This window comes from Coloeus monedula (assembly GCF_965178545.1).
Source record: "Coloeus monedula genome assembly, chromosome: 32".
NCBI lineage: Eukaryota > Metazoa > Chordata > Aves > Passeriformes > Corvidae > Coloeus > Coloeus monedula.
The window spans coordinates 511,346-534,812 of NC_138812.1; the positions used below are offsets into that span (position 1 = coordinate 511,346).

At 51.8% G+C, this 23,467-nt stretch overlaps 1 protein-coding gene across 1 annotated transcript in view; it reads left to right on the forward strand.

The window, feature by feature from the left end:
* ACIN1 (apoptotic chromatin condensation inducer 1) overlaps positions 1-23,467 on the forward strand; it is a gene marked incomplete at its 3' end in the record, with an annotated part of 53,851 nt that overhangs the window by 16,146 nt on the left and 14,238 nt on the right. Inside the window, exons 7-12 of the mRNA XM_082299482.1 lie at positions 4,809-4,890; positions 11,431-11,470; positions 15,322-15,440; positions 17,368-17,586; positions 18,732-19,041; positions 19,963-20,111. Coding sequence (XP_082155608.1) covers positions 4,809-4,890; positions 11,431-11,470; positions 15,322-15,440; positions 17,368-17,586; positions 18,732-19,041; positions 19,963-20,111 — 919 coding nt within the window. The remainder of the gene's footprint in view (positions 1-4,808; positions 4,891-11,430; positions 11,471-15,321; positions 15,441-17,367; positions 17,587-18,731; positions 19,042-19,962; positions 20,112-23,467) is intronic.

A 23,467-nucleotide genomic window follows, 5' to 3' on the forward strand; every position in this document is an offset into this window, starting at 1 on the left:
TGGGGTCCTTTAAGGGGTCCTTAAATGGGTCTGGGGTCATTTTGGGGGTCCCTAAAATGGGTCTGGGGTCGTTTTTGGGGTCCCCAATTGGGTCTGGGGTCCCTAAAATGGGTCTGGGGTCGATTTGGGGGGTCCCCAATTGGGTCTGGGGTCCTTAAAATGGGTCTGGGGTCGTTTTTTGGGGGTCCCCAATTGGGTCTGGGGTCGTTTTTGGGGGTCCCCAGTTGGGTCTGGGGTCGTTTTTTGGGGGTCCCCAATTGGGTCTGGGGTCGTTTTTTGGGGGGTCCCTAAAATGGGTCTGGGGGGGGGGGGGGGTGTCTCTGTCCCCGCCACCAGGGGGCGCCAGAGCGCGCCAGTGGGCGTGGCCTGCCCATATATGGCCGCCCCCAGGGTGGGCTTAGCCCCGCCCCCTCACCCCTCATTGGCCAAAGCCCCGCCCTCACCCTCCCTTATAAGGTCATAACCACGCCCCTTCCACCTATCACTCAACCCCCAAACCCCGCCCCCTCTCTGCTCTGATTGGCTCCTCACCCCCCCTTTAACCACGCCCCCCTCTGAAATCGCCGCCTCCCATTGGCTCCTCCTCCCGCGCGCGCGCGGGGCATGCTGGGATCGCGGCAAGATGGCGGCGCCGCCGGGCTGCGGCCGCCCCGCACAATAGCGGGGGGGGGAGGGGGCGCGGGGTGAGGCCCGAAAGGGGCGGAAAATGGGGGAAAAACGGGCGAAAACGGGCAAATCTGAGGGGAAAGTGAGGGGGAAAGGGCGGCTCCGAGGGCAAACGGGGCGCGGGGAGGCCGCGGGAGGCGGGAAACGGAGCGGCGGCTGAGGGAGGGGGGCAGCGGGTGGGATGGGAGGGGATGAGGGGAGGGGGAAAGGGGAGAAAACGGGGGGAAAAAGGGGGAAAAAAGGGTAAAAAAGGGGATTTTGGGGGGATAAAAGGGGATTTGGGGGGTCCCGGGTGGGGTTTGGGGGGGATTTGGGGGGATGGGGAGGGGATTTTTGGGGATTTTGGGGGGATTTGGGGGGGATTTGGGGGGGAATTTGAGAGGATTTGGGGGTTTTTGAGGGGATTTTGGGGGGTTTGATGGGGTTTTGGGGAGATTTTGGGGTTTTTGAGGCGATTTTGGGGGGATTTGGGGGATTTTGAGCGGATTTGGGGGATTTTGAGGGGATTTGAGGGGATTTTGAGCGGATTTGGGGGATTTTGAGGGGGTTTTGGGGGATCTTGGGGGGATTTGAGGAAATTTTGGGGGATTTGAGGGGATTTTGGGCGGATTTGGGGGAATTTTTAGGCGATTTTAGGGGGTGTTGGGGAGATTTTGAGGGGATTTTAGTGGATTTTGGGGGGTTTGAGGGGATTTAGGGGAATTTTGGGGCATTTGAGGGGACTTTTGTGGGTTTTGAGGGGATTTGGGGGGGATTTGAGGGGATTTTGGGGGGGATTTGGGGTTTTTTTGGGAATTTATGGGAAATCTTTAGGTCCGAAGCCCCTCCCCAATTCCTCCCCCAAATTTCCGATGGACGGGACCCAAATTCCTCCTAAAATGCCCCAAAATCCCCCCCAAATTTCCCCAAATCCCCCCCAAATTTCCCCAAATCCCCCCCAAATCCTCTAAAAGCCCCAAAATCCCCCCAAAAATTGGCATCTAAGGGGCAGAGACCCCTCAAAACCCTCCAAGACCCCCCCAAATCCCCCCAAAATTCTCCCAAACCACCCAAAATTGCCCAAAATCCCCTGAAATTCTCCAAAATCCCCCCCAAAACCCCTAAATCCCCCTAAAATCCCCCAAAATTCTCTCCAAATCTCCCCAAAACCCCCCAAATTTTGGATCTATGGGACAGAGACCTCTCAAAACCCCCCCAAAATTCCCAAAAATCCCCCCAAAATTTCCCAAAATCCCCCCAAAAATCCCCTAAGTTTCCCCAAAATGCCCCAAAATCTCCCCAAATTTGGGATCTATGGCACAGAGACCCCTCAAAACCCCCCCAAATCCCCCCAAACTCCCCTAAATCCCCCAAAATTCCTCCCAATCCCCCCCAAACCCCCCAAAACTCTCCAAAATCCCCCAAAAAATCCCCCAAATTCCCCCCAAATGCCCCAAAATCCCCCCAAATCCCCCCAAAATTGGGATTTATGGGACAGAGACCCCCCAAGACCCCCCTCCAAATTTCTCCAAGACCCCCCCAAATCCCCCAAAATGCCCCAAAACCCCCCAAAATCCCCCCAAATCCCCCAAATTCCTCCAAAATCCCCCCAAATCCCCCCAAATTTTGGATCTTTGGGACAGAGACCCCTCAAAACCCCCCAAAACCCCCCAAAATCCCCCCCAACCCCCCCAAAATTCCCCCAAAATCTCCCAAAATCTCCCCAAAACCCCCCCCCCAAATTGGGGTTTATGGGACAGAGACCCCCCAAGACCCCCCAAATTCCTCCAAGACCCCCCAAAATGCCCCAAAACCCCCCCAAATCCCCCCAAAATCCCCTCCAAACCCCCCAAAATTCCCCGAAAATCTCCTAAATTCCCCCCAAAATCCCCCAAATTCCCCCAAAATGCCCCAAAATCTCCCCAGATCTCCCCAAATTTTGGATCTATGGGACAGAGACCCCCCAAAACCCCCCAAAATCCCCCAAAACCCCCTAAAATTTTCCAAAATCCCCCAAAAATCCCCCAAACACCCCCAAAATCCCCCCAAGACCCCCCCAAATTCGGGATCTATGGGACAGAGACCCCTCAAAACCCCCCTAAATCCCCCAAAATCTCCCAAATTCCCCCCAAATTCCCCCAAAATGCCCTAAAATCTCCCCAAATCCCCAGAAATTTCAGATCTATGGCACAGAGACCCCTCAAAACCCCTCAAAACCCCCCAAAATCCCCCAAAAAATCCTCCCAAAATCCCCCAAATTCCCCCAAAATCCCCCCAAATCCCCCCAGATCCCCCCAAAATGCCCCAAATCCCCCCAAATTTCGGATCTATGGGACAGAGACCCCTCAAAACCCCCCAAAATCCCCCCAAACCCCCCCCCAAATTGGGGGTTTTGGGACAGAGACCCCCCCAAGACCCCCCCAAATTGCTCCAAGACCCCCCAAATGCCCCAAAATGCCCCAAAACCCCCCCAAATCCCCCCAAAATCCCCCCCAAACCCCCCAAAATTCCCCGAAAATCTCCTAAATTCCCCCAAAAATCCCCCAAATTCCCCCAAAATGCCCCAAAATCTCCCCAAACCCCCCCAAATTTTGGATCTATGGCACAGAGATCCCTCAAAACCCCCCAAGACTCCCCCAAATTCCTCCAAGACCCCCCAAAATGCCCCCAAATCCCCCCAAAATGCCCCAAATTCCCCCCAAATCCCCCAAATTCCTCCAAAATCCCCCCAAATCCCCCCAAATTTTGGATCTTTGGGACAGAGACCCCTCAAAACCCCCCCAAAATCCCCCAAATCCCCCCAAATTGGGATTTATGGGACAGAGACCCCCCCAAGACCCCCCCAAATTCCTCCAAGACCCCCCAAATGCCCCAAAATGCCCCAAAACCCCCCCAAATCCCCCCAAAATCCCCCCCAAACCCCCCAAAATTCCCCAAAAATTTCCTAAATTCCCTCAAAAATCCCCCAAATTCCCCCAAAATGCCCCAAAATCTCCCCAAATCCCCCCAAATTTTGGATCTATGGCACAGAGACCCCTCAAAACCCCCCAAAATCCCCCCAAATCCCCCAAAAAATCCTCCCAAAATCCCCCAAATTCCCCCAAAATCCCCCCAAATCCCCCCAGATCCCCCCAAAATGCCTCAAATCCCCCCAAATTTCGGATCTATGGGACAGAGACCCCTCAAAACCCCCCAAAATCCCCCCAAACCCCCCCCCAAATTGGGATTTATGGGACAGAGACCCCCCAAGACCCCCCCAAATTCCTCCAAGACCCCCTAAAATCCCCCCAAATCCCCCCAAAATCCCCCAAATTCCCCCAAAATCCCCCAAATTGCCCCTGAAATGCCCCAAATCCCCCCAATTTTGGATCTTTGGGACAGAGACCCCTCAAAACCCCCCCAACCCCCTAAAATCCCCCCCAAAATTCCCCAAAAATCTCCTAAATTCCCCCAAAAATCCCCAAAATGCCCCAAAATCTCTTCAAATATCCCCAAATTTGGGATCTATGGCACAGAGACCCCTCAAAACCCCCCAAGACCCCCCGAAATTCCCCCCAAAATCCCTCCAAATTCCCCCAAAATGCCCCAAAATCTCCCCAAATCCCCCCAAATTTTGGATCTATGGCACAGAGACCCCTCAAAACCCCCCAAGACTCCCCAAATTCCCCAAAAATCCCCCAAATCCCCCCGAAATCCCCCCAACCCCCCCCCAAATTGGGATTTATGGGACAGAGACCCCCCAAGACCCCCCCAAATTCCTCCAAGACCCCCCAAAATGCCCCCAAATCCCCCCAAAATGCCCCAAATTCCTCCAAAATCCCCCCAAATCCCCCCAAATTTTGGATCTTTGGGACAGAGACCCCTCAAAACCCCCCAAAATCCCCCCCAAACCCCCCAAAATCTCCCAAAATCCCCCCAAATCCCCCAAATTCCCCCAAAATCCCCCCAAACCCCCCCCCAAATTGGGATTTATGGGACAGAGACCCCCCCAAGACCCCCCCAAATCCCCCCAAATCCCCCCAAAATCCCCCAAATCCCCCCAAAATGCCCCAAATCCCCCCAAAATCCCCCAAATCCCCCCAAAATGCCCCCCAACCCCCTCCCCTCCCCCCCCCCCTTTGCAGCCGCCCCTCCCCCAGCCGCGTCTCCCCTCCCCCCCCCAGCTCGGAGCCGGCGCCGCCCATGGACCCGGGACCCCCCCCCGGCCCGGGGGGCCCCTCCCCCACCCCCGGCGCCCCCCCCGAGGTAACCCCGGCACCCCCGGGTGGGGGAGGGGCAGAGGGAGGGGGGGGGAGGGGGGAGGGGAGCCCCAAATTTTGGGGGGGGGGGGGAGGGGCAAAGGGGCTGCCCCGGGGGGGGGGAAACGGCCCCGAAATTGGGGGGTTTGACCCCAAAATTGGGGGGTTTGACCCAAAAATTGAGGGGTTTGACCCAAAATTGAGGGGTTTGACCCCAAAATTGAGGGGTTTGACCCGAAATTGGGGGGTTTGACCCCAAAATTGGGGGGTTTGACCCGAAATTGGGGGGTTTGACCTCAAAATTGAGGGGTTTGACCCCAAAATTGAGGGGTTTGACCTCAAAATTGGGGGGTTTGACCCCAAAATTGGGGGGTTTGACCCCAAAATTGAGGGGTTTGACCTCAAAATTGAGGGGTTTGCCCCGAAATTGAGGGGTTTGCCCTGAAATTGGGGGGTTTGCCCCGAAATTGAGGGGTTTGACCTCAAAATTGAGGGGTTTGACCTCAAAATTGAGGGGTTTGACCCAAAATTGAGGGGTTTGACCCGAAATTGGGGGGTTTGACCTCAAAATTGAGGGGTTTGACCCAAAATTGGGGGGTTTGACCCCAAAATTGGGGGGTTAGGGGCAGAGTTGGGGGGGGTTTGCCCCAAATTTGGGGGTTTTCGGCCCAAAATTGGGGGTTTTTCACTCGAAAATGGGGGGTTTAGACCCGAACTTGAGGGGTTTTCACCCAAAATTGGGGGTTTAGGTCCAAGATTGGGGGCTTAGGTCCAAAGTTGAGGTTTTTTAACCCAGAATTGGGGGTTTTTCACCCAGAATTGGGGGCTTCGGTCCAAAGTTGAGGTTTTTTGACCCAAAATTGGGGTTTTTTCACCCAGAATTGGAGGTTTTGGTCCAAAGTTGAGGTTTTTTCACCCGAAATTGAGGTTTTTTCACCCGAAATTGGGGATTTGTCCAAAAGTAGGAATTTTTAGACCCAAAATTGGGGTTTTTAGGGTCCAAAACTGGGGATTTAGACCCAAAATCGGGGATTTTTCACCCAAAATTGGGATTTTTAGACCCAAAATTCCCAGGCTTTTTGTCCAAACTTGGGGTTTTTAGGTGCCAAAATCGGGGATTTTCCACCCAAAATCCACTTATGGGGCGGCCCCACATCTGTAAATGCCCCAAAATTGGGGATTTTAGACCCAAAATTGGGGATTTTAGACCCCAAATTGGGGATTTTTAGCTCCAAATTTGGGGGTTTTAAGGCCCAAAATTCGGGATTTTGGTCCAAAATTGGGGCTTTTTCACCCAAAATGATGGATTTGTCCAAAATTAGGAGTTTTTAGCTCCAAAATTGGGGGTTTTAGGGCCCAAATTTGGGGATTTAGACCCAAAATCGGGGATTTTTAGCTCCAAAATTGGGGGTTTTAGGGCCCAAATTTGGGGATTTAGACCCAAAATCGGGGATTTTTAGCTCCAAAGTTGATGTTTTTAGACCCAAAATCGGGGATTTTCCACCCAAAAACCCAGTTATGGGGCAGCCCCATAGATCAGGGACCCCCAAAATTGAGGTTTTTCCACCCAAAATCGGGGGATTTAGACCCAAAATCGGGCTTTTTCCACCCAAAAATCCACTTCTGGGACAGCCCCACACCTGAAAATGCCCCAAAATCGGGGCTTTTTAGCTCCAAAATCGGGGGTTTTAGACCCAAAATCGGGGGTTTTTAGCTCCAAAGTTGAGGTTTTTAGACCCAAAATCGGGGATTTTCCACCCAAAAACCCAGTTATGGGGCAGCCCCATAGATCAGGGACCCCCAAAATCGGGGGTTTTAGACCCAAAATCGGGGGATTTAGACCCAAAATTGGGCTTTTTCTACCCAAAAATCCACTTCTGGGACAGCCCCACACCTGAAAATGCCCCAAAATCGGGGCTTTTTAGCTCCAAAATCGGGGGTTTTAGACCCAAATTTGGGGATTTAGACCCAAAATCGGGGATTTTTAGCTCCAAAATTGGGGGTTTTAGGGCTCAAATTTGGGGATTTAGACCCAAAATCGGGGATTTTTAGCTCCAAAATCGGGGTTTTTAGGGCCCAAAATTCAGGATTTTGGTCCAAAATCAGGGTTTTTCCACCCAAAACCGGGGGTTTAGACCCAAAATCGGGCTTTTTCCACCCAAAACCCCACTTCTGGGACAACCCCACACCTGAAAATGCCCCAAAATCGGGGCTTTTTAGCTCCAAAATCGGGGGTTTTAGACCCAAATTTGGGGATTTAGACCCAAAATCGGGGCTTTTTAGCTCCAAAGTTGATGTTTTTAGACCCAAAATCGGGCTTTTTCCACCCAAAAATCCACTTCTGGGACAACCCCACACCTGAAAATGCCCCAAAATCGGGGCTTTTTAGCTCCAAAACCGGGGGTTTTAGACCCAAAATCGCGCTTTTTAGACCCAAACCCGGGCCTTTTTTCCCCCAAAATCGCGCTTTTGACCCCAAAACCGGGCTTTTTCCACCCAAAAATCCACTTGTGGGGCAGGAAACGACCCCAGTGAGGCCCAAGTTCGCTTATGGGGCAGCCGAGTTCACTTGTGGGGCACCCCACAGATTTTGGAGCCCCCCAAATTCACTTGTGGGGCACGAACGGATGAGGAGGAGCCCGAAACGCCACTTGTGGGGCAGGAAATGGACCCAGAATCCACTTGTGGGGCAGAGAATGGACCCAAACTTCACTTATGGGGCAGGAAATGGATCTGGAACCCCTTAAAACGCCACTTGTGGGGCAGGAAATGGACCCAGAATCCACTTGTGGGGCAGAGAATGGATCTGGAACCCCCCAAATTCCACTTGTGGGGCAGGAAATGGACCCAAACTGCACTTGTGGGGCAGGAAATGGATCTGGAACCCCTTAAGATGTCACTTATGGGGCAGGAAATAGACTTGGAACGCCCCAAACGCCACTTGTGGGGCAGAGAATGGACTTGAAACCCCTTAAACGCCACTTGTGGGGCAGGAAACGAACCCAGAATCCACTTGTGGGGCAGAAAATGGATCTGGAACCCCCCAAATTCCACTTGTGGGGCAGGAAATGGACTTGGAACCCCTTAAACGCCACTTGTGGGGCAGAGAATGGACCCAGAATCCACTTGTGGGGCAGGAAATGGACCCAAACTGCACTTGTGGGGCAGAGAATGGATCTGGAACCCCTTAAACGCCACTTGTGGGGCAGAGAATGGATCTGGAACGTCCCAAACTGCACTTATGGGGCAGAGAATGGACCCAAACTCCACTTGTGGGGCAGGAAATGGATCTGGAACCCCCCGAAATTCCACTTGTGGGGCAGAGAACGAACCCAAACTCCACTTGTGGGGCAGGAAATGGACCCAAACTGCACTTATGGGGCAGAGAATGGATCTGGAATGTCCCAAACGCCACTTGTGGGGCAGAGAATGGACTTGAAACCCCTTAAACGCCACTTGTGGGGCAGGAAACGAACCCAGAATCCACTTGTGGGGCAGAGAATGGATCCAAACTCCACTTGTGGGGCAGAGAATGGATCCAAACTCCACTTGTGGGGCAGGAAACGAACCCAAACTGCACTTGTGGGGCAGGAAATGGACTTGGAACCCCCCAAATGCCACTTGTGGGGCAGGAAATGGACCCAGAATCCACTTGTGGGGCAGAGAATGGATCCAAACTCCACTTGTGGGGCAGAGAATGGACTTGGAACCCCTTAAACGCCACTTGTGGGGCAGAGAATGGATCTGGAACGTCCCAAACTGCACTTATGGGGCAGAGAATGGACCCAAACTCCACTTGTGGGGCAGGAAATGGATCTGGAACCCCCCAAATGCCACTTGTGGGGCAGAGAATGGATCTGGAACCCCTTAAAACGCCACTTGTGGGGCAGGAAACGAACCCAGACTCCACTTGTGGGGCAGGAAATGGACTTGGAAACCCCCAAATGCCACTTGTGGGGCAGAGAATGAACCCAAACTCCACTTATGGGGCAGAGAATGGATCTGGAATGAACCCAAACGCCACTTGTGGGGCAGAGAATGGATCTGGAACCCCTTAAAATGTCACTTATGGGGCAGAGAATGGACTTGGAAACCCCGAAGTTCCACTTGTGGGGCAGAGAACGAACCCAAACTCCACTTATGGGGCAGAAAACAGACTTGGAACCCCTTAAACGCCACTTGTGGGGCAGGAAACGAACCCAGAATCCACTTGTGGGGCAGAGAATGGATCCAAACTGAACTTATGGGGCAGAGAATGGATCTGGAATGTCCCAAACGCCACTTGTGGGGCAGAGAGTGAACCTAGAATCCACTTGTGGGGCAGAGAACAGACTTGGAACCCCTTAAACGCCACTTGTGGGGCAGAGAATGGACCCAGACTCCACTTATGGGGCAGAGCACGGATTTTGAAGCCCCAAACGCCAGTTGTGGGGCAGGAAATGGACTTGGAACCCCCCCAAATTCCACTTGTGGGGCAGAGAATGGATCTGGAACCCCCCCCAAACGTCACTTGTGGGGCAGAAAACGAACTTTGAACCCCCAAATTCCACTTGTGGGGCAGAGAACGAACCCAAACTCCACTTATGGGGCGCAAAATGGGTCTGGAACCCCCCGAAATTCCACTTGTGGGGCACAAACCAGACCTGGAACCCCCCAAATTCCACTTATGGGGCAGAGCACGAACCCAAACTCCACTTATGGGGCAGAGCACGGATCTGGAACCCCCCCAAATTCCACTTGTGGGGCAGAGAACGGACTTGGAACCCCCCAACGCCACTTATGGGGCAGAAAATGGATCTGGAACCCCCCGAAGTTCCACTTGTGGGGCAGAGAACGAATTCCAGTGACCCCCAACTGCACTTATGGGGCAGAGAACGGATTTTGAACCCCCAGACTCCACTTATGGGGCACAAAATGGACCTGGAACGCCCCAAACTCCACTTGTGGGGCAGAGCACGACCCCAAATTCCACTTATGGGGCAGAGAACGGACTTTGAACCCCGAAATTCCACTTGTGGGGCACAAACTGGACCTGGAACCCCTCAAACGCCACTTATGGGGCAGAGAACGAACCCAAATTCCACTTATGGGGCACAAAATGGATCTGGAACCCCCCGAAATTCCACTTGTGGGGCAGAGAACGGATCTGGAACCCCCAAACTCCACTTGTGGGGCAGAGAATGGACTTTGAACCCCCAAATTCCACTTGTGGGGCAGAGAACGAATTCCAGTGACCCCCAACTGCACTTATGGGGCAGAGAACGGATTTTGAACCCCCAGACTCCACTTATGGGGCACAAAATGGACCTGGAACCCCCCCAAACGTCACTTATGGGGCAGAGAACAGACTTGGAACCCCTTGAAATTCCACTTATGGGGCAGAGAACAAATCTGGAACCCCCAAATTCCAGTTGTGGGGCAGAAACCAGACCTGGAACCCCCCCAAACATCACTTATGGGGCAGAGAACGAACCCAAATTCCACTTATGGGGCAGAGAACGGACTTGGAACCCCCCGAAATTCCACTTATGGGGCAGAGCACGGATTTTGAACCCCCCAACTCCACTTATGGGGCACAAAATGGACCTGGAACGCCCCAAACTCCACTTGTGGGGCAGAGCACGACCCCAAATTCCACTTATGGGGCAGAGAACGAACTTTGAACCCCGAAATTCCACTTGTGGGGCACAAACCGGACCTGGAACCCCTCAAACGTCACTTATGGGGCAGAGAACGAACCCAAACTCCACTTATGGGGCAGAGAACGGACTTGGAACCCCCCGAAATTCCACTTGTGGGGCAGAGAATGGACTTTGAACCCCCAAATTCCACTTATGGGGCAGAGCACGGATCTGGAACTCCCCGAAATTCCACTTGTGGGGCTGAGCACGACCCCAAATTCCACTTGTGGGGCAGAGAATGAACTTTGAACCCCCAAGTTCCACTTGTGGGGCAGAAACCGGACCTGGAACCCCCCAAACGCCACTTATGGGGCAGAGAACGAACCCAAATTCCACTTATGGGGCAGAAAATGGACTTTGAACCCCCCAACGCCACTTGTGGGGCAGAAAATGGATCTGGAACCCCCCAAAATTCCACTTGTGGGGCAGAGAACGAACTTGGAACCCCCCAAAATTCCACTTGTGGGGCAGAGAATGGACTTTGAACCCCCCCAAATTCCACTTGTGGGGCAGAGAACGAACCCAAACTCCACTTATGGGGCAGAAAACGAACTTGGAACCCCCAAATTTCACTTGTGGGGCAGAGAATGGACCTGGAACCCCCCGAAATTCCACTTGTGGGGCCGAGCACGGATTTTGAACCCCCCCGACTCCACTTGTGGGGCAGCCGCCGGACCCGCCCCTCCCCCGGAAGTCTCCGCCCCCTAAACGCCAAATATGGAAGTGTGGGAGGGGCTTTGGGGGGGGGGGAGGGGCAGGGGGGGTGGAGCCGGAAGCTCCGCCCCCTTTGCTGATGCCCCTCCCCCCCTCCTTGGCCCCTCCCCCTCCTCTTGGCCCCGCCCCCTTCTCTCCCCTCCCCCCCCCAGGCCACGCCCAGGGGCTTCAAGAGGAAGATTTCGGTGCTGTGTGAGTGGGCGGGGCTGGGATATGCAAATGAGGGGCGGGGCTTGGAGGGGAGGGGTTGGGGAGGGGGTTTGGGTATGCAAATGAGGGGGGGTTGGGGGAAGGGGAGAAGCCTTGATATGCAAATGAGAAGGGTTGGGGGAAGGGGAGGGGTTTGGGTATGCAAATGAGGAGGGTTGGGGAAAGGGGAGGGGTTTGGGTATGCAAATGAGGGGGTTGGGGAAAGGGGAGAGGTTTGGGGTATGCAAATGAGGGGGTTTGGGAAAGGGGAAGGGTCCTGATATGTAAATGAGGGGGGGTTGGGGAAAGGGGAGGGGTTTGAATATGCAAATAAGGAGGGTTATGGAAAGGGGAGGGGCCTTGATATGTAAATGAGGAGGGTTGGGGGAAGGGGAGGGGTTTGGGTATGCAAATGAGGGAGGTTGGGGAAAGGGGAGGGGTCCTGATATGTAAATGAGGGGGGTTGGGGGAATGGGAGGGGTTTGGGTATGCAAATGAGTTGGGTTTGGGGAAGGGGAGTGGCTTAGGTATGCAAATGAGGGGCGGGGCTTGGAGGGGGAGAGGGTGGGAGGGGAGGGGCCTTGTTATGTAAATGAGGAGGGTTGGGGAAGGGGAGGGGTTTGGGTATGCAAATGAGGGAGGTTGGGGAAGGGGAGGGGTACTGATATGTAAATGAGGGGGGCTTGGGGGAATGGGAGGGGCTTGGGTATGCAAATGAGGTGGGTTTGGGAAAGGGGAAGGACCTTGATATGCAAATGAGGTCGGTTGGGAAAATGGGAGGGGCTTGGGTATGCAAATGAGGGGGTTTGGGGAAGGGGAGGGGTCCTGTTATGTAAATGAGGGTTGGGGAAAGGGGAGGGCTTTGGGTATGCAAATGAGGGGGTTGGGGGAAATGGGAGGGGTTTGGATATGCAAATGAGGGTGGTTAGGGAAAGGGGAGGGGCCTTGGTATGTAAATGAGGAGGGTTGGGGAAGGGGAGGGGTTTGGGTATGCAAATGAGGGGGGTTGGGGGAGGGGGTTGAGTATGCAAATGAGGTAGTTGGAGAAAGGGGAGGGGTTTGGGTATGCAAATGAGCAAGGTTGGGGAAGGGGAGGGGTACTGATATGCAAATGAGGTCGGTTGGGAAAATGGGAGGGGCTTGGGTATGCAAATGAGGGGGGTTGGGAAAGGGGGAGGGGTTTGGGTATGCAAATGAGGGGGGTTGGGGAAGGGGAGGGGTTTGGGGTAAATGGGAGGAAATTTGGGTCCAAATGTGGAAAAACTGAGGGGAAATGGGAAAATTTGGGGGAAAATGGGGGAATTTGGGCCAAATCTGACAAAACTTGGGTCAAAACTGGAAAAAATGGGATAAAAATGGGGGAATTTGGGATAAATCGGAGGAAATTTGGGTCAAAACGCAAAGAAACTGAGGGGAAACGGGAAAATAGTTGGGAAAATTGGGAAATTTGGGCCAAATCTGATGAAATTTGGGTTGAAATGCAAAAAAATTGAGGGGAATGGGGGAAAATGGGAAAAAATCTGGGAAAAATGGGGGAAAATTGGGAAAATTTTGGAAAAATGGGGGGAAAATGCAGAAAATTTTGGGGAAAATGGGGGAAAAATGGGAAAATTTGAGAAAATTTGGGCCAAAACGTGGAAAATTTGGGATAAATCTGAGGAAATTTGGGTCAAAACGTAGAAAAACTGAGGGGAAATGGGAAAATTTGGGGGAAAATGGGGAATTTGGGCCAAACCGTGGAAAAATCGGGCTAAATTGGAGGAAATTTGGGTCAAAATGGGGGGAAAATAGGAAAAAATGGGGGAAGATTGGGGAATTTGGGCTAAATCTGATGAAATTTGGGTTGAAACGGAAAAAAATGGAGGGAAATGGGAAAAAATTTGGGAAAAATGGGGAAAAAGGGGGGGAAATGGGAAAATTTGGGAAAAATGGGGGAAAATTTGGGAAAAATTTGGGAAAAATGGGGGGAAAATGCGGAAAGTTGGGGAAAAATGGGGAAAATGGGAAAAAAATTGGAAAAAATGGGAAAATGCAGAAAAATTTGGGAAAAATGCGGAAAAATTTCGGAAAAATGGGGGAAAATGACGGAAAATCGGGAAAAATGGGGGGAAATGGGAAAATTTGGGGAAAATGGGGGGAAAATGGGGAAAAATTTGGGAAAAATGGTAAAATTTGGGCCAAATCTGACAAAAATGGGGTTGAAACGCAAAAAAATGGAGGGAAATGGGGAAAAATGGGAAAAAAAAATGGGAGAAAAGGGGGAAAATTGAGGAAAAATGGGGAAATTTGTAAAAAATGGGGAAAAAATGGGAAAAATTTGGGAAAAATGGGGGAAAAATGGGGGAAAATTGGGAAAAATTCGGGAAAAATGGGGGAAAAGGTGGAAAAATGGGAAAATATGGGAAAAAGGTGGAAAAATGGGGAAAAATGGGGAAAATTTGGGAAAAATGGGGGAAAGGCGGAAAAATTTGGGAAAAATTTGGGAAAAATGGGAAAAATGGGGGAAAAATGGGGGAAAATATTTGGGAAAATTTGGGAAAATGGGGGAAAAAGGCGGAAAAATGGGAAAATTTGGGAAAAAAGGTGGAAAAATGGGAAAATTTGGGAAAAATTTTGGAAAAATGGGGGAAAATGGGAAAACTTGGGAAAAATGAGGGAAAAATTGGGAAATTTGTAAAAAATGGGGAAAAAATGGGAAAAAATTGGGAGAAATGGGGGAAAAATGGGGGAAAATTGGGAAAATTTGGGAAAAAGGTGGAAAAATGGGAAATATGGGGAAAATGGGGGAAAATTGGGAAAATTTGGGAAAAATGGGGGAAAAAGGTGGAAAAATTTGGGAAAAATGGGGAAAAATTGGGAAAAACGGGGGAAAATGGGAAAATATGGGAAAAATGGGGGAAAATTTGGGAAAAATGGGGGAAAATTGGGAAAATTTGGGAAAAATGAGGAAAATTTGGGAAAAATTTGGGAAAAATGGTGGAAAAATGGGGAAAATTTGGGAAAAATGGGGGAAAATGGGGAAAATGGGAAAATTTGGGAAAAATTTGGGAAAAATGGGGAAAATGGGGAAAATGGGAAAATTTGGAAAAAATTTGGGAAAAATGGGGAAAATGGGGAAAAATTGGAAAAAATGGGAAAATATGGGGAAAATGGGGGGAAATTTGGAAAATTTGGGAAAAATGGGGGAAAAAGGTGGAAAAATTTGGGAAAAATGGGGGAAAAATTGGGAAAAATGGGGGAAAAATGGGGGAAAATGGGAAAATACGGGAAAAATGGGAAAATTTGGGAAAAAAGGTGGAAAAATGGGGAAAAATTTTGGAAAAATGGGGAAAAATTTGGTAAAAATGGGAAAATGCGGAAAGTTTGGGAAAAATGGGGAAAAATGGGGGAAAAATGGGGAAAAATGTGGGAAAAATGGGAAAATTTGGGAAAATGGGGGAAAAATGGGGAAAATTTAGGAATATATGGGAAAAATTGGGAAAAATTGGGGAAAAATGGGGGAAAATGGGGAAAATATGGGAAAAACGGGGGAAAATTGGGAAAATTTGGGAAAAATGAGGAAAATTTGGGAAAATTTGGGAAAAATTTGGGAAAAATGGGGAAAAATGGGGAAAAATGTGGGAAAAATGGGAAAATATGGGAAAAATGGGAAAATTTGGGAAAATTCTGGAAAAATGGGGGAAAAATGGGGAAAATTTGGGAAAAATGGGGGAAAAATGGGAAAATTTGGGAAAATTCTGGAAAAATGGGGGAAAAACGGGGAAAAATGGTGGCAAAACGTGCTAAACTTGGGGTTGGAGCGGGAAGACCTCGGGGATTGGGGGGTGCTGGGGTTAATTAGCGCCGTTAATTAGCAGCCAGGGGCCCGGAGCCGGAAGGGGGCGGGGCCGGCGCGGGGGGGCCCCGGAAGCGGCGCTGGGGGGCGACGGCGCCCAAGAAGCCCTCGCTGAGCATCAGCACCGACTCCCTGAAGGTGGGGGAGGGGCCACGGGGCGGGGGAGGGGCGGGGGGAGGGGCGGGGAAAAATTCCGGGGCTTTTACCCCAAAATTCCGGCGCTTTAGGGGGAATTTGGGGGGTTTTTTCCTCGAAATTCTCGGGGTTTTTCCCCAAAATGCGCGGGTTTTTCCCCGAATTCCTGGGGGTTTTCCCAAAATTACTCATTTTTTCCCAAAAGTTCCCCATTTTTTTCCCAAAATTCCCTATTTTTTTCCCCAAAATTCCCCATTTTTTCCCCAAAGTTCCCCATTTTTTTCCCAAAATTCCCCATTTTTTCCCCAAAATTCCCCATTTTTTTCCCTAAAATTTTGCTTTTTTTCCCAAAGTTCCCCATTTTTTCCCCAAAATTCACATTTTTTTCCCCAAAATTCCCCATTTTTTTCCCTAAAATTTTGCTTTTTTTCCCAAAGTTCCCCATTTTTTCCCCAAAAGTTCCCCATTTTTTTCCCAAAATTCCCCATTTTTTTCCCAAAATTCCTCATTTTTTTCCCCAAAGTTCCCCATTTTTTCCCCAAAATTCCCCATTTTTTCCCCAAAATTCCCTGTTTTTTTCCCGAAATTCCCCATTTTTTTCCCTAAAATTTCACTTTTTTCCCCAAAATTCCCCATTCTTTTCCCAAAATTCCCCATTTTTTTCCCAAAATTCCTCATTTTTTCCCCAAAATTCCCCATTTTTTCCCCAAAATTCCCCGTTTTTCCCCCCAAAATTTCCAGGTTTTTTTCCCAAAATTTCCGAATTTTTAACCAAAATTCCCCCATTCTTTCCCCTAAAATTCCCAGGTTTTTTACCAAAAATTCCCTTTTCCCCCCAAATTCTCATTTTTCCCCCCAATTTCTGCGTTTTTTCCCCAAAATTCCCCGTTTTTTCCCCCAAAATTTCCAGTTTTTTCTCACAAAACTTCCGAATTTTTTACCAAAATTCCCCCATTTTTTCCCCTAAAATTCCCAGGTTTTTTACCAAAAATTCCCTTTTCCCCCCAAATTCTCATTTTTTCCCCCAATTTCTGCGGTTTTTTCCCAAAAATCCCCATTTTTTCCCTTTCTTTCCCAATTTTTTACCAAAACCCCCCTTTTTTTTCCAAAATTACCATTTCTTTCCCTCAAAACTTCCGATTTTTTTAACCAAAATCCTCCTTTTCCCCCCAAAATCCCCTCCTCCCCCAAAATTCCCCATTTTTTCCCCAAAATTCCCTATTTTTTCCCCAAAATTCCCCATTTTTTCCCCAAAATTTCCAGTTTTTTCTCACAAAACTTCCAAATTTTTTACCAAAATTCCCCCATTCTTTCCCCTAAAATTCCCAGGTTTTTTACCAAAAATTCCCTTTTCCCCCCAAATTCTCATTTTTTCCCCCAATTTCTGCGGTTTTTTCCCAAAAATCCCCACTTTTCCCCAAATCCCCATTTCTTCCCTTTTTTTCCCAATTTTTTACCAAAAACCCCCCTTTTTTTCCCAAATTTCCCTTTCTTTCCCTCAAAACTTCAGATTTTTTTAACCAAAATCCTCCTTTTCCCCCCAAAATCCCCTCATCCCCCAAAATTCCCCATTTTTTCCCCAAAATTCCCCATTTTTTCCCCAAAATTCCCCGTTTTTCCCCCCAAAATTTCCAGCTTTTTCTCCCAAAACTTCCAAATTTTTTACCAAAATTCCCCCATTCTTTCCCCTAAAATTCCCAGGTTTTTTACCAAAAATTCCCTTTTCCCCTAAATTCTCATTTTTCCCCCCAATTTCTGTGTTTTCTTCCTAAAAATCCCCATTTTCCCCCAAATCCCCATTTTTTCCCGATTTTTTTACCAAAAACCCCCCTTTTTTCCCCCAAATTTCCCTTTCTTTCCCTCCAAACTTCCAAACCTTTTTAACCAAAATCCTCCTTTTTCCCCCCAAAATCCCCTCCCCCCCCCCCAGGGCCTGATCCCCGACATCCGCGCGGGGGGAGGGGCGGAGCCGCCGCCGGAGGGGGGAGGGGCGGAGCCGGCCTTGGGGGAGGGGCCGGAGCCCGAGCTGGGGGAGGGGCAGGAAAGGGGCGTGGCCTCGCTCGGCCCCGCCCCCCCGCCGCCCCTCCCCCACCCCCCGCCGCTGCTGCTCCCCTCCCCCCACCTCAAGATCTGCCGCACCGTCACCCAGGTCAGGCCCCGCCCCCTTTTTCAGCCCCTCCCCCTTTCTAAGCCCCTCCCCCACTCCCTCACAGCCCCTCCCCCACCCCTTTTAGCCCCTCCCCCATTTAAAGCCCCTCCCCACCCTTCAAAGCCCCTCCCCCATTCCCTCAAAGCCCCTCCCCCATTTTAAGCCCCTCCCCCACCCCTTGAAGCCCCTCCCCACCCCTTGAAGGCCCTCCCCCTTTTAGCCCCTCCCCCATTTTAAGCTCCTCCCCACCCTTCAAAGCCCCTCCCCCATTCCCTCAAAGCCCCTCCCCCATTTTAAGCCCCTCCCCCACCCCTTGAAGTCCCTCCCCCTCATTTTAAGCCCCTCCCCCTTCAAGCCCCTCCCCATTTTAAGCCCCTCCCCCACGCCTTTAAGCCCCTCCCCCTTTGAGCCCCTCCCCCACCCCTCACAGCCCCTCCCCCACCCATCAAAGCCCCTCCCCCACCCCTGAGCCCCTCCCCCACCCCTTTAAGCCCCTCCCCCATTTGAAGCCCCTCCCCCACCCCTTCAAGCCCCTCCCCCCTCACCCGCTCCCCTTCAAGCCCCTCCCCATTTTAAGCCCCTCCCCCACCCCATTAAGCCCCTCCCCCTTTCTAAGCCCCTCCCCCACCCTTCAAAGCCCCTCCCCCATTCCCTCAAAGCCCCTCCCCCATTTTAAGCCCCTCCCCCACCCCATGAAGCCCCTCCCCCACCCCTCAAAGCCCCTCCCCCTCATTTTAAGCCCCTCCCCCATTTTTAGACCCCTCCCCCACCCCTTCAAGCCCCTCCCCCCTCACCCGCTCCCCTTCAAGCCCCTCCCCATTTTAAGCCCCTCCCCCATGCCTTTAAGCCCCTCCCCCTTTGAGCCCCTCCCTCACCCCTCACAGCCCCTCCCCCACACCATGAAGCCCCTCCCCCACCCCATGACGCCCCTCCCCCATTTTTAAGCCCCTCCCCCACCCCTCAAAGCCCCACCCCCACCCATCAAAGCCCCTCCTCCACCCCATGAAGCCCCTCCCCCACCCCATTAATCTCCTCCCCCATTTTAAGCCCCTCCCCCACCCCATGAAGCCCCTCCCCCATTTCTAAGCCCCTCCCCCACCCCTTTTAGCCCCTCCCCCCCCCGTGACTCCGCCCCTCCCCCGCAGGTGGTCCCGGCCGAGGGCCGCGAGAACGGCCGGGGGGAGGGGCGGGGCGAGGACGAGGAGGAGGAGGAGGAGGAGGAGGAGGGGGAGGGGCGCGACGAGGGGGCGGAGCCTCGGCGGGAGGAGGGGGCGGAGCCTCCTGGAGCCGCCCGGGGGAGGGGCGGGGCCAGCAAGCCCCTCCCCCACCCGCCGGGCCCCTCCCCCTCCCCCTCGGGCTCCGCCCCTTCCTCGCTGATGGGGGGAGGGGCGAGCTCAGGCCCCGCCCCCGGCGCCGCCTCGGCCACGCCCTCCGGAGAGGGGGAGGGGAAGGCGGGTGAGTGGGGGGGGGAGGGTCGGGGGGGAGGGGCTTAAATAGGGGGGAGGGGCTTGAAGGGGAGGGGCTTAAAGGGGAGGGGCTTAAAAGGTGGGGGAGGGGCTTAAAAATGGGGGAGGGGCTTAAGTGGAGGTGGAGCTTGGAGTGGGGGAGGGGCTTAAAGGGGGGGAGGGGTGAGAGGGGAGGAGCTTAAAATGGGGGAGGGGCTTAAAAGGGTGGGGGAGGGGCTTAAAGGGGGAGGGGCTTAAAGGGGGCTTGAAAAGGGGGAGGGGTTTCAAGGGAGGGGGAGGGGCTTAAAGGGCTGGGGGAGGGGCCTAAAAATGGGGGAGGGGCTCAAAAAGGGGGAGGGGCTTGGAGGGGGGAGGGGCTTGAAGGGGAGGGGGTGAGGGGGGAGGGGCTTGAAGGGGTGGGGGAGGGGCTTAAAGTGGGGAAGGGGCTTGAAGGGGTGGGGGAGGGGCCTAAAATGGGGGAGGGGCTTAAAGGGGGAGGGGCTTAAAATGAGGGGGAGATGCTTAAAATGAGGGGGAGGGGCTCAAAAAGGGGGCGGGGCTTGGAGTGGGGGAGGGGCTTAAAATGGGGGAGGGGTGAGAGGGGGAGGGGCTTAAAGGGGTGGGGGAGGGGCTTGAAGGGGAGGGGGTGAGGGGGTAGGGGCTCGAAGGGGTGGGGGAGGGGCCTAAAAATGGTGGAGGGGCTTAAAGGGGGAGGGGCTTAAAATGAGGGGGAGGGGTTTAAAGGGGTGGGGGAGGGGCTCAAAGGGGGGCGGGGCTTGGAGTGGGGGAGGGGCTAAAAATGGGGGAGGGGCTCAGAAAGTGGGAGGGGCTTTGAGGGGTGGGTTAGCGGTTCAAAAAGGGGGCGGGGCTTACCGGGGTGGGCGTGTCCGATGACGTCATCACGCCCCTCCCCTCCCCCCTCCATCCCCAGGCGAGGCCCCTCCCCCACGGCGGGCGCAGGGCGCCCCCTGGCGGGCGGGGGCGCTGCTGCTGCTGCCGGTGGACGAGCCCGTGAGGGCAGCGCCGCGCCCCTCCCCCCCCCGGCAGCGCCCCTCCCCCATCGTGCACCTCTGCAACCTGGTGAGCGCCGCTTTGGGGCCGTTTCCGGCCGGTTTGGGCAATTTGGGACATTGGCGATTTTTTGGGGATTTTTTGGGATTTTTTTTGGGTTTTTTTGGGGGTTTTTTGGGGCGGTTTTGGGTCGTTCTGGGTCCCCTCCCCTCCCCCCCCCCGGCAGCGCCCCTCCCCCATCGTGCACCTCTGCAACCTGGTGAGCGCCGCTTTGGGGCCGTTTCCGGCGGGTTTGGGCAATTTGGGGAATTGGCGATTTTTTGGGATTTTTTGGGATTTTTTTTGGGGATTTTTTTGGGGGTTTTTTGGGGCGGTTTTTGGGTCGTTCTGGGTCCCCCCCCGGCAGCGCCCCTCCCCCATCGTGCACCTCTGCAACCTGGTGAGCGCCGCTTTGGGGCCGTTTCCGGCCGGTTTGGGCAATTTGGGACATTGGCGATTTTTTGGGATTTTTTTGGATTTTTTTTGGGGTTTTTTTGGGGTTTTTTTGGGGGTTTTTTGGGTTGGTTTTTGGGTCGTTCTGGGTTCCCCCCCCGGCAGCGCCCCTCCCCCATCGTGCACCTCTGCAACCTGGTGAGCGCCGCTTTGGGGCCATTTCCGGCCGGTTTGGGCAATTTGGGAAATTGGCGGTTTTTTGGGGATTTTTTGGGATTTTTTTTGGGTCGTTTTGGGTCATTTTGGGGTCATTTTGAGTCGTTTTGGGGTTGTTTTTGGGCACTTTTGGGGTGATTTTGAGGTCAGTTTGGTCACTGGGGTTGTTTTGGGTCGTTTTGAGTCATTTTAGGTCATTTTGAGTCATTTTGGGTCATTTTGGGTCATTTTGAGTCATTTTGGGTGCGTTTGTGTCATTTTTGGAAGTCTTTGGAAGTTGTTGGAGTTTTTTGGTTGTTTGGAGTAATTTGGGGTCGTTTTGAGGCGTCTTTGGGTCATTTTGGGTCATTTTGAGTCATTTTGCGTCACTTTTCGTTGTTTTGGGTCGTTTTTGGGTCGTTTTGGGTCACTCTGGGTCCTTTGAGTCGCGTTCGGTCACTTTGGGTCATTTTTGGTCATTTTGGGTCGTTTTGGGTCGTTCTGGGTCCCCTCCCCTCCCCCCCCCGGCAGCGCCCCTCCCCCATCGTGCACCTCTGCAACCTGGTGAGCGCCGCTTTGGGGCCGTTTCCGGCCGGTTTGGGCAATTTGGGAAATTGGCGATTTTTTGGGGATTTTTTGGGATTTTTTTGGATTTTTTTGGGGTTTTTTTGGGTCGTTTTGGGTCATTTGGGGCAGTTTTGGGTCATTCTGGGTCGTTTTTGGGTTGTTTTTGGGCACTTTTGGGGTGATTTTGAGGTCAGTTTGGTCACTGGGGTTGTTTTGGGTCATTTTGGGTCATTTTGGGTCATTTTGGGTCATTTTGAGTCATTTTGGGTGTGTTTGTGTCATTTTTGGAAGTCTTTGGAAGTTGTTGGAGTTTTTTGGTTGTTTGGAGTAATTTGGGGTCGTTTTGAGGCGTCTTTGGGTCATTTTGGGTCATTTTGAGTCATTTTTTGTCACTTTTCGTTGTTTTGGGTCGTTTTTGGGTCGTTTTGGGTCACTCTGGGTCCTTTGAGTCACGTTCGTTCACTTTGGGTCATTTTTGGTCATTTTGGGTCATTTTGGGTCCATTTTGGGGTGGTTTGGGGGGTGGTTGGAAGTTTTTGGTTGTTTTTAGTTATTTTGGGCCATTTTTCAGTCATTTTGGGATCTTTTTTGGGTCGTTTTGGTTCCCAAGGTCATTTTGGGTCATTTTGGGTCGTTTTGAGTTATTTTGGGTGGGTTTTGGAAGTTTTTGGTTGTTTTGGGTTATGTCTGGGTCATTTTGGTAGTTTTTGGTTATTTGGGGTCGTTTTGGGTCAATTTTAGTTCTTTTGGGTCATTTTTGGGTTGTTTTGGGTCATTTTGGGTCAATTTGTGTCGTTTTTGGTAGTTTTTGGTTATTTTGGGTGTTTTTTGGTTGGTTTTGGTTGTTTTGGGTCCTTTTGGGTCATTTTGAGTCATTTTGGGGTAGTTTTTTGGTCATTTTGAGGTCACTGTGGTCATGGGTCATTTTGGGTCATTTTTGGGTCATTTTTGGGTCATTTTTGGGAGACTTTGTTCACTGCGGTCGTTTTGGGTCATTTTGGGTCGTTTTTGGATTGTTTTTGGGTCATTTTGGTTACCGAGGCCACTTTGGGTCATTTTGGTTCATTTTGGGTTGTTTTGGGTTGTTTTGGATCATTTTTGGGTCATTCTTGCTCATTTCGGGGTCATTTGAGGCTTTTTGGGGTCATTCTTGCTCATTTTGGGGTCACTTGAGGCCATTTTTGGTCATTTTTGGTCATTTTGGGGTCATTTGAGGCCGTTTTGGGTCATTCTTGCTCATTTTGGGGTCACTTGAGGCTATTTTGGGTCATTTTTGGTCATTTTGGGGTCACTTGAGGTCATTTTGGGTCATTTTTGGTCATTTTGGGGTCATTTGAGACCTTTTGGGTCATTTTTGGCCATTTTGGGGTCATTTGAGGCCATTTTGGGTCATTTTTGGTCATTTTGGGGTCACTTGAGGCCATTTTGGGTCATTTTTGGCCATTTTGGGGTCATTTGAGGCCATTTTGGGTCATTTTTGGTCATTTCGGGGTCATTTGAGACCTTTTGGGTCATTCTTGCTCATTTTGGGGTCACTTGAGGCCATTTTGGGTCATTCTTGCTCATTTTGGGGTCATTTGAGGCCGTTTTGGGTCATTCTTGCTCATTTTGGGGTCATTTGAGGCCGTTTTGGGTCATTCTTGCTCATTTTGGGGTCACTTGAGGCCATTTTGGGTCATTTTTGGTCATTTCGGGGTCATTTGAGGCTTTTTGGGGTCATTCTTGCTCTTTTTGGGGTGACTTGAGGTCATTTTGGGTCATTTTTGCTCATTTTGGGGTCACCTGAGGCCATTTTGGATCATTTTTGGTCATTTTGGGGTCATTTGAGGCCATTTTGGGTCATTTTTGGTCATTTTGGGGTCATTTGAGGCCTTTTGGGGTCATTCTTGCTCATTTTGGCTCATTTTTGGTCATTTTGGGGTCATTTGAGGCCATTTTGGGTCATTCTTGCTCATTTTGGGGTCACTTGAGGCCTTTTTGGGTCATTCTTGGCCATTTCGGGATTGTATGAAGCCGTTTTGGGTCACTTGAAGCCATTTTGGGCCATTCTTGGCCATTTTGGGCCACTCCGGGGTTACTTTGCTCCTTTTTGGGTCACTTTGGGGCTCTTTCGAGCCCATTTTGGGCCATTTCGGGGCCGTTTTTTGGGGGTTTTTTTTTGGGGGGGGGGGGTCCGGACTGACTTTGCCCCTCCCCCATCCCCTGCCCTTGGCCACGCCCCCTCCCCTTGA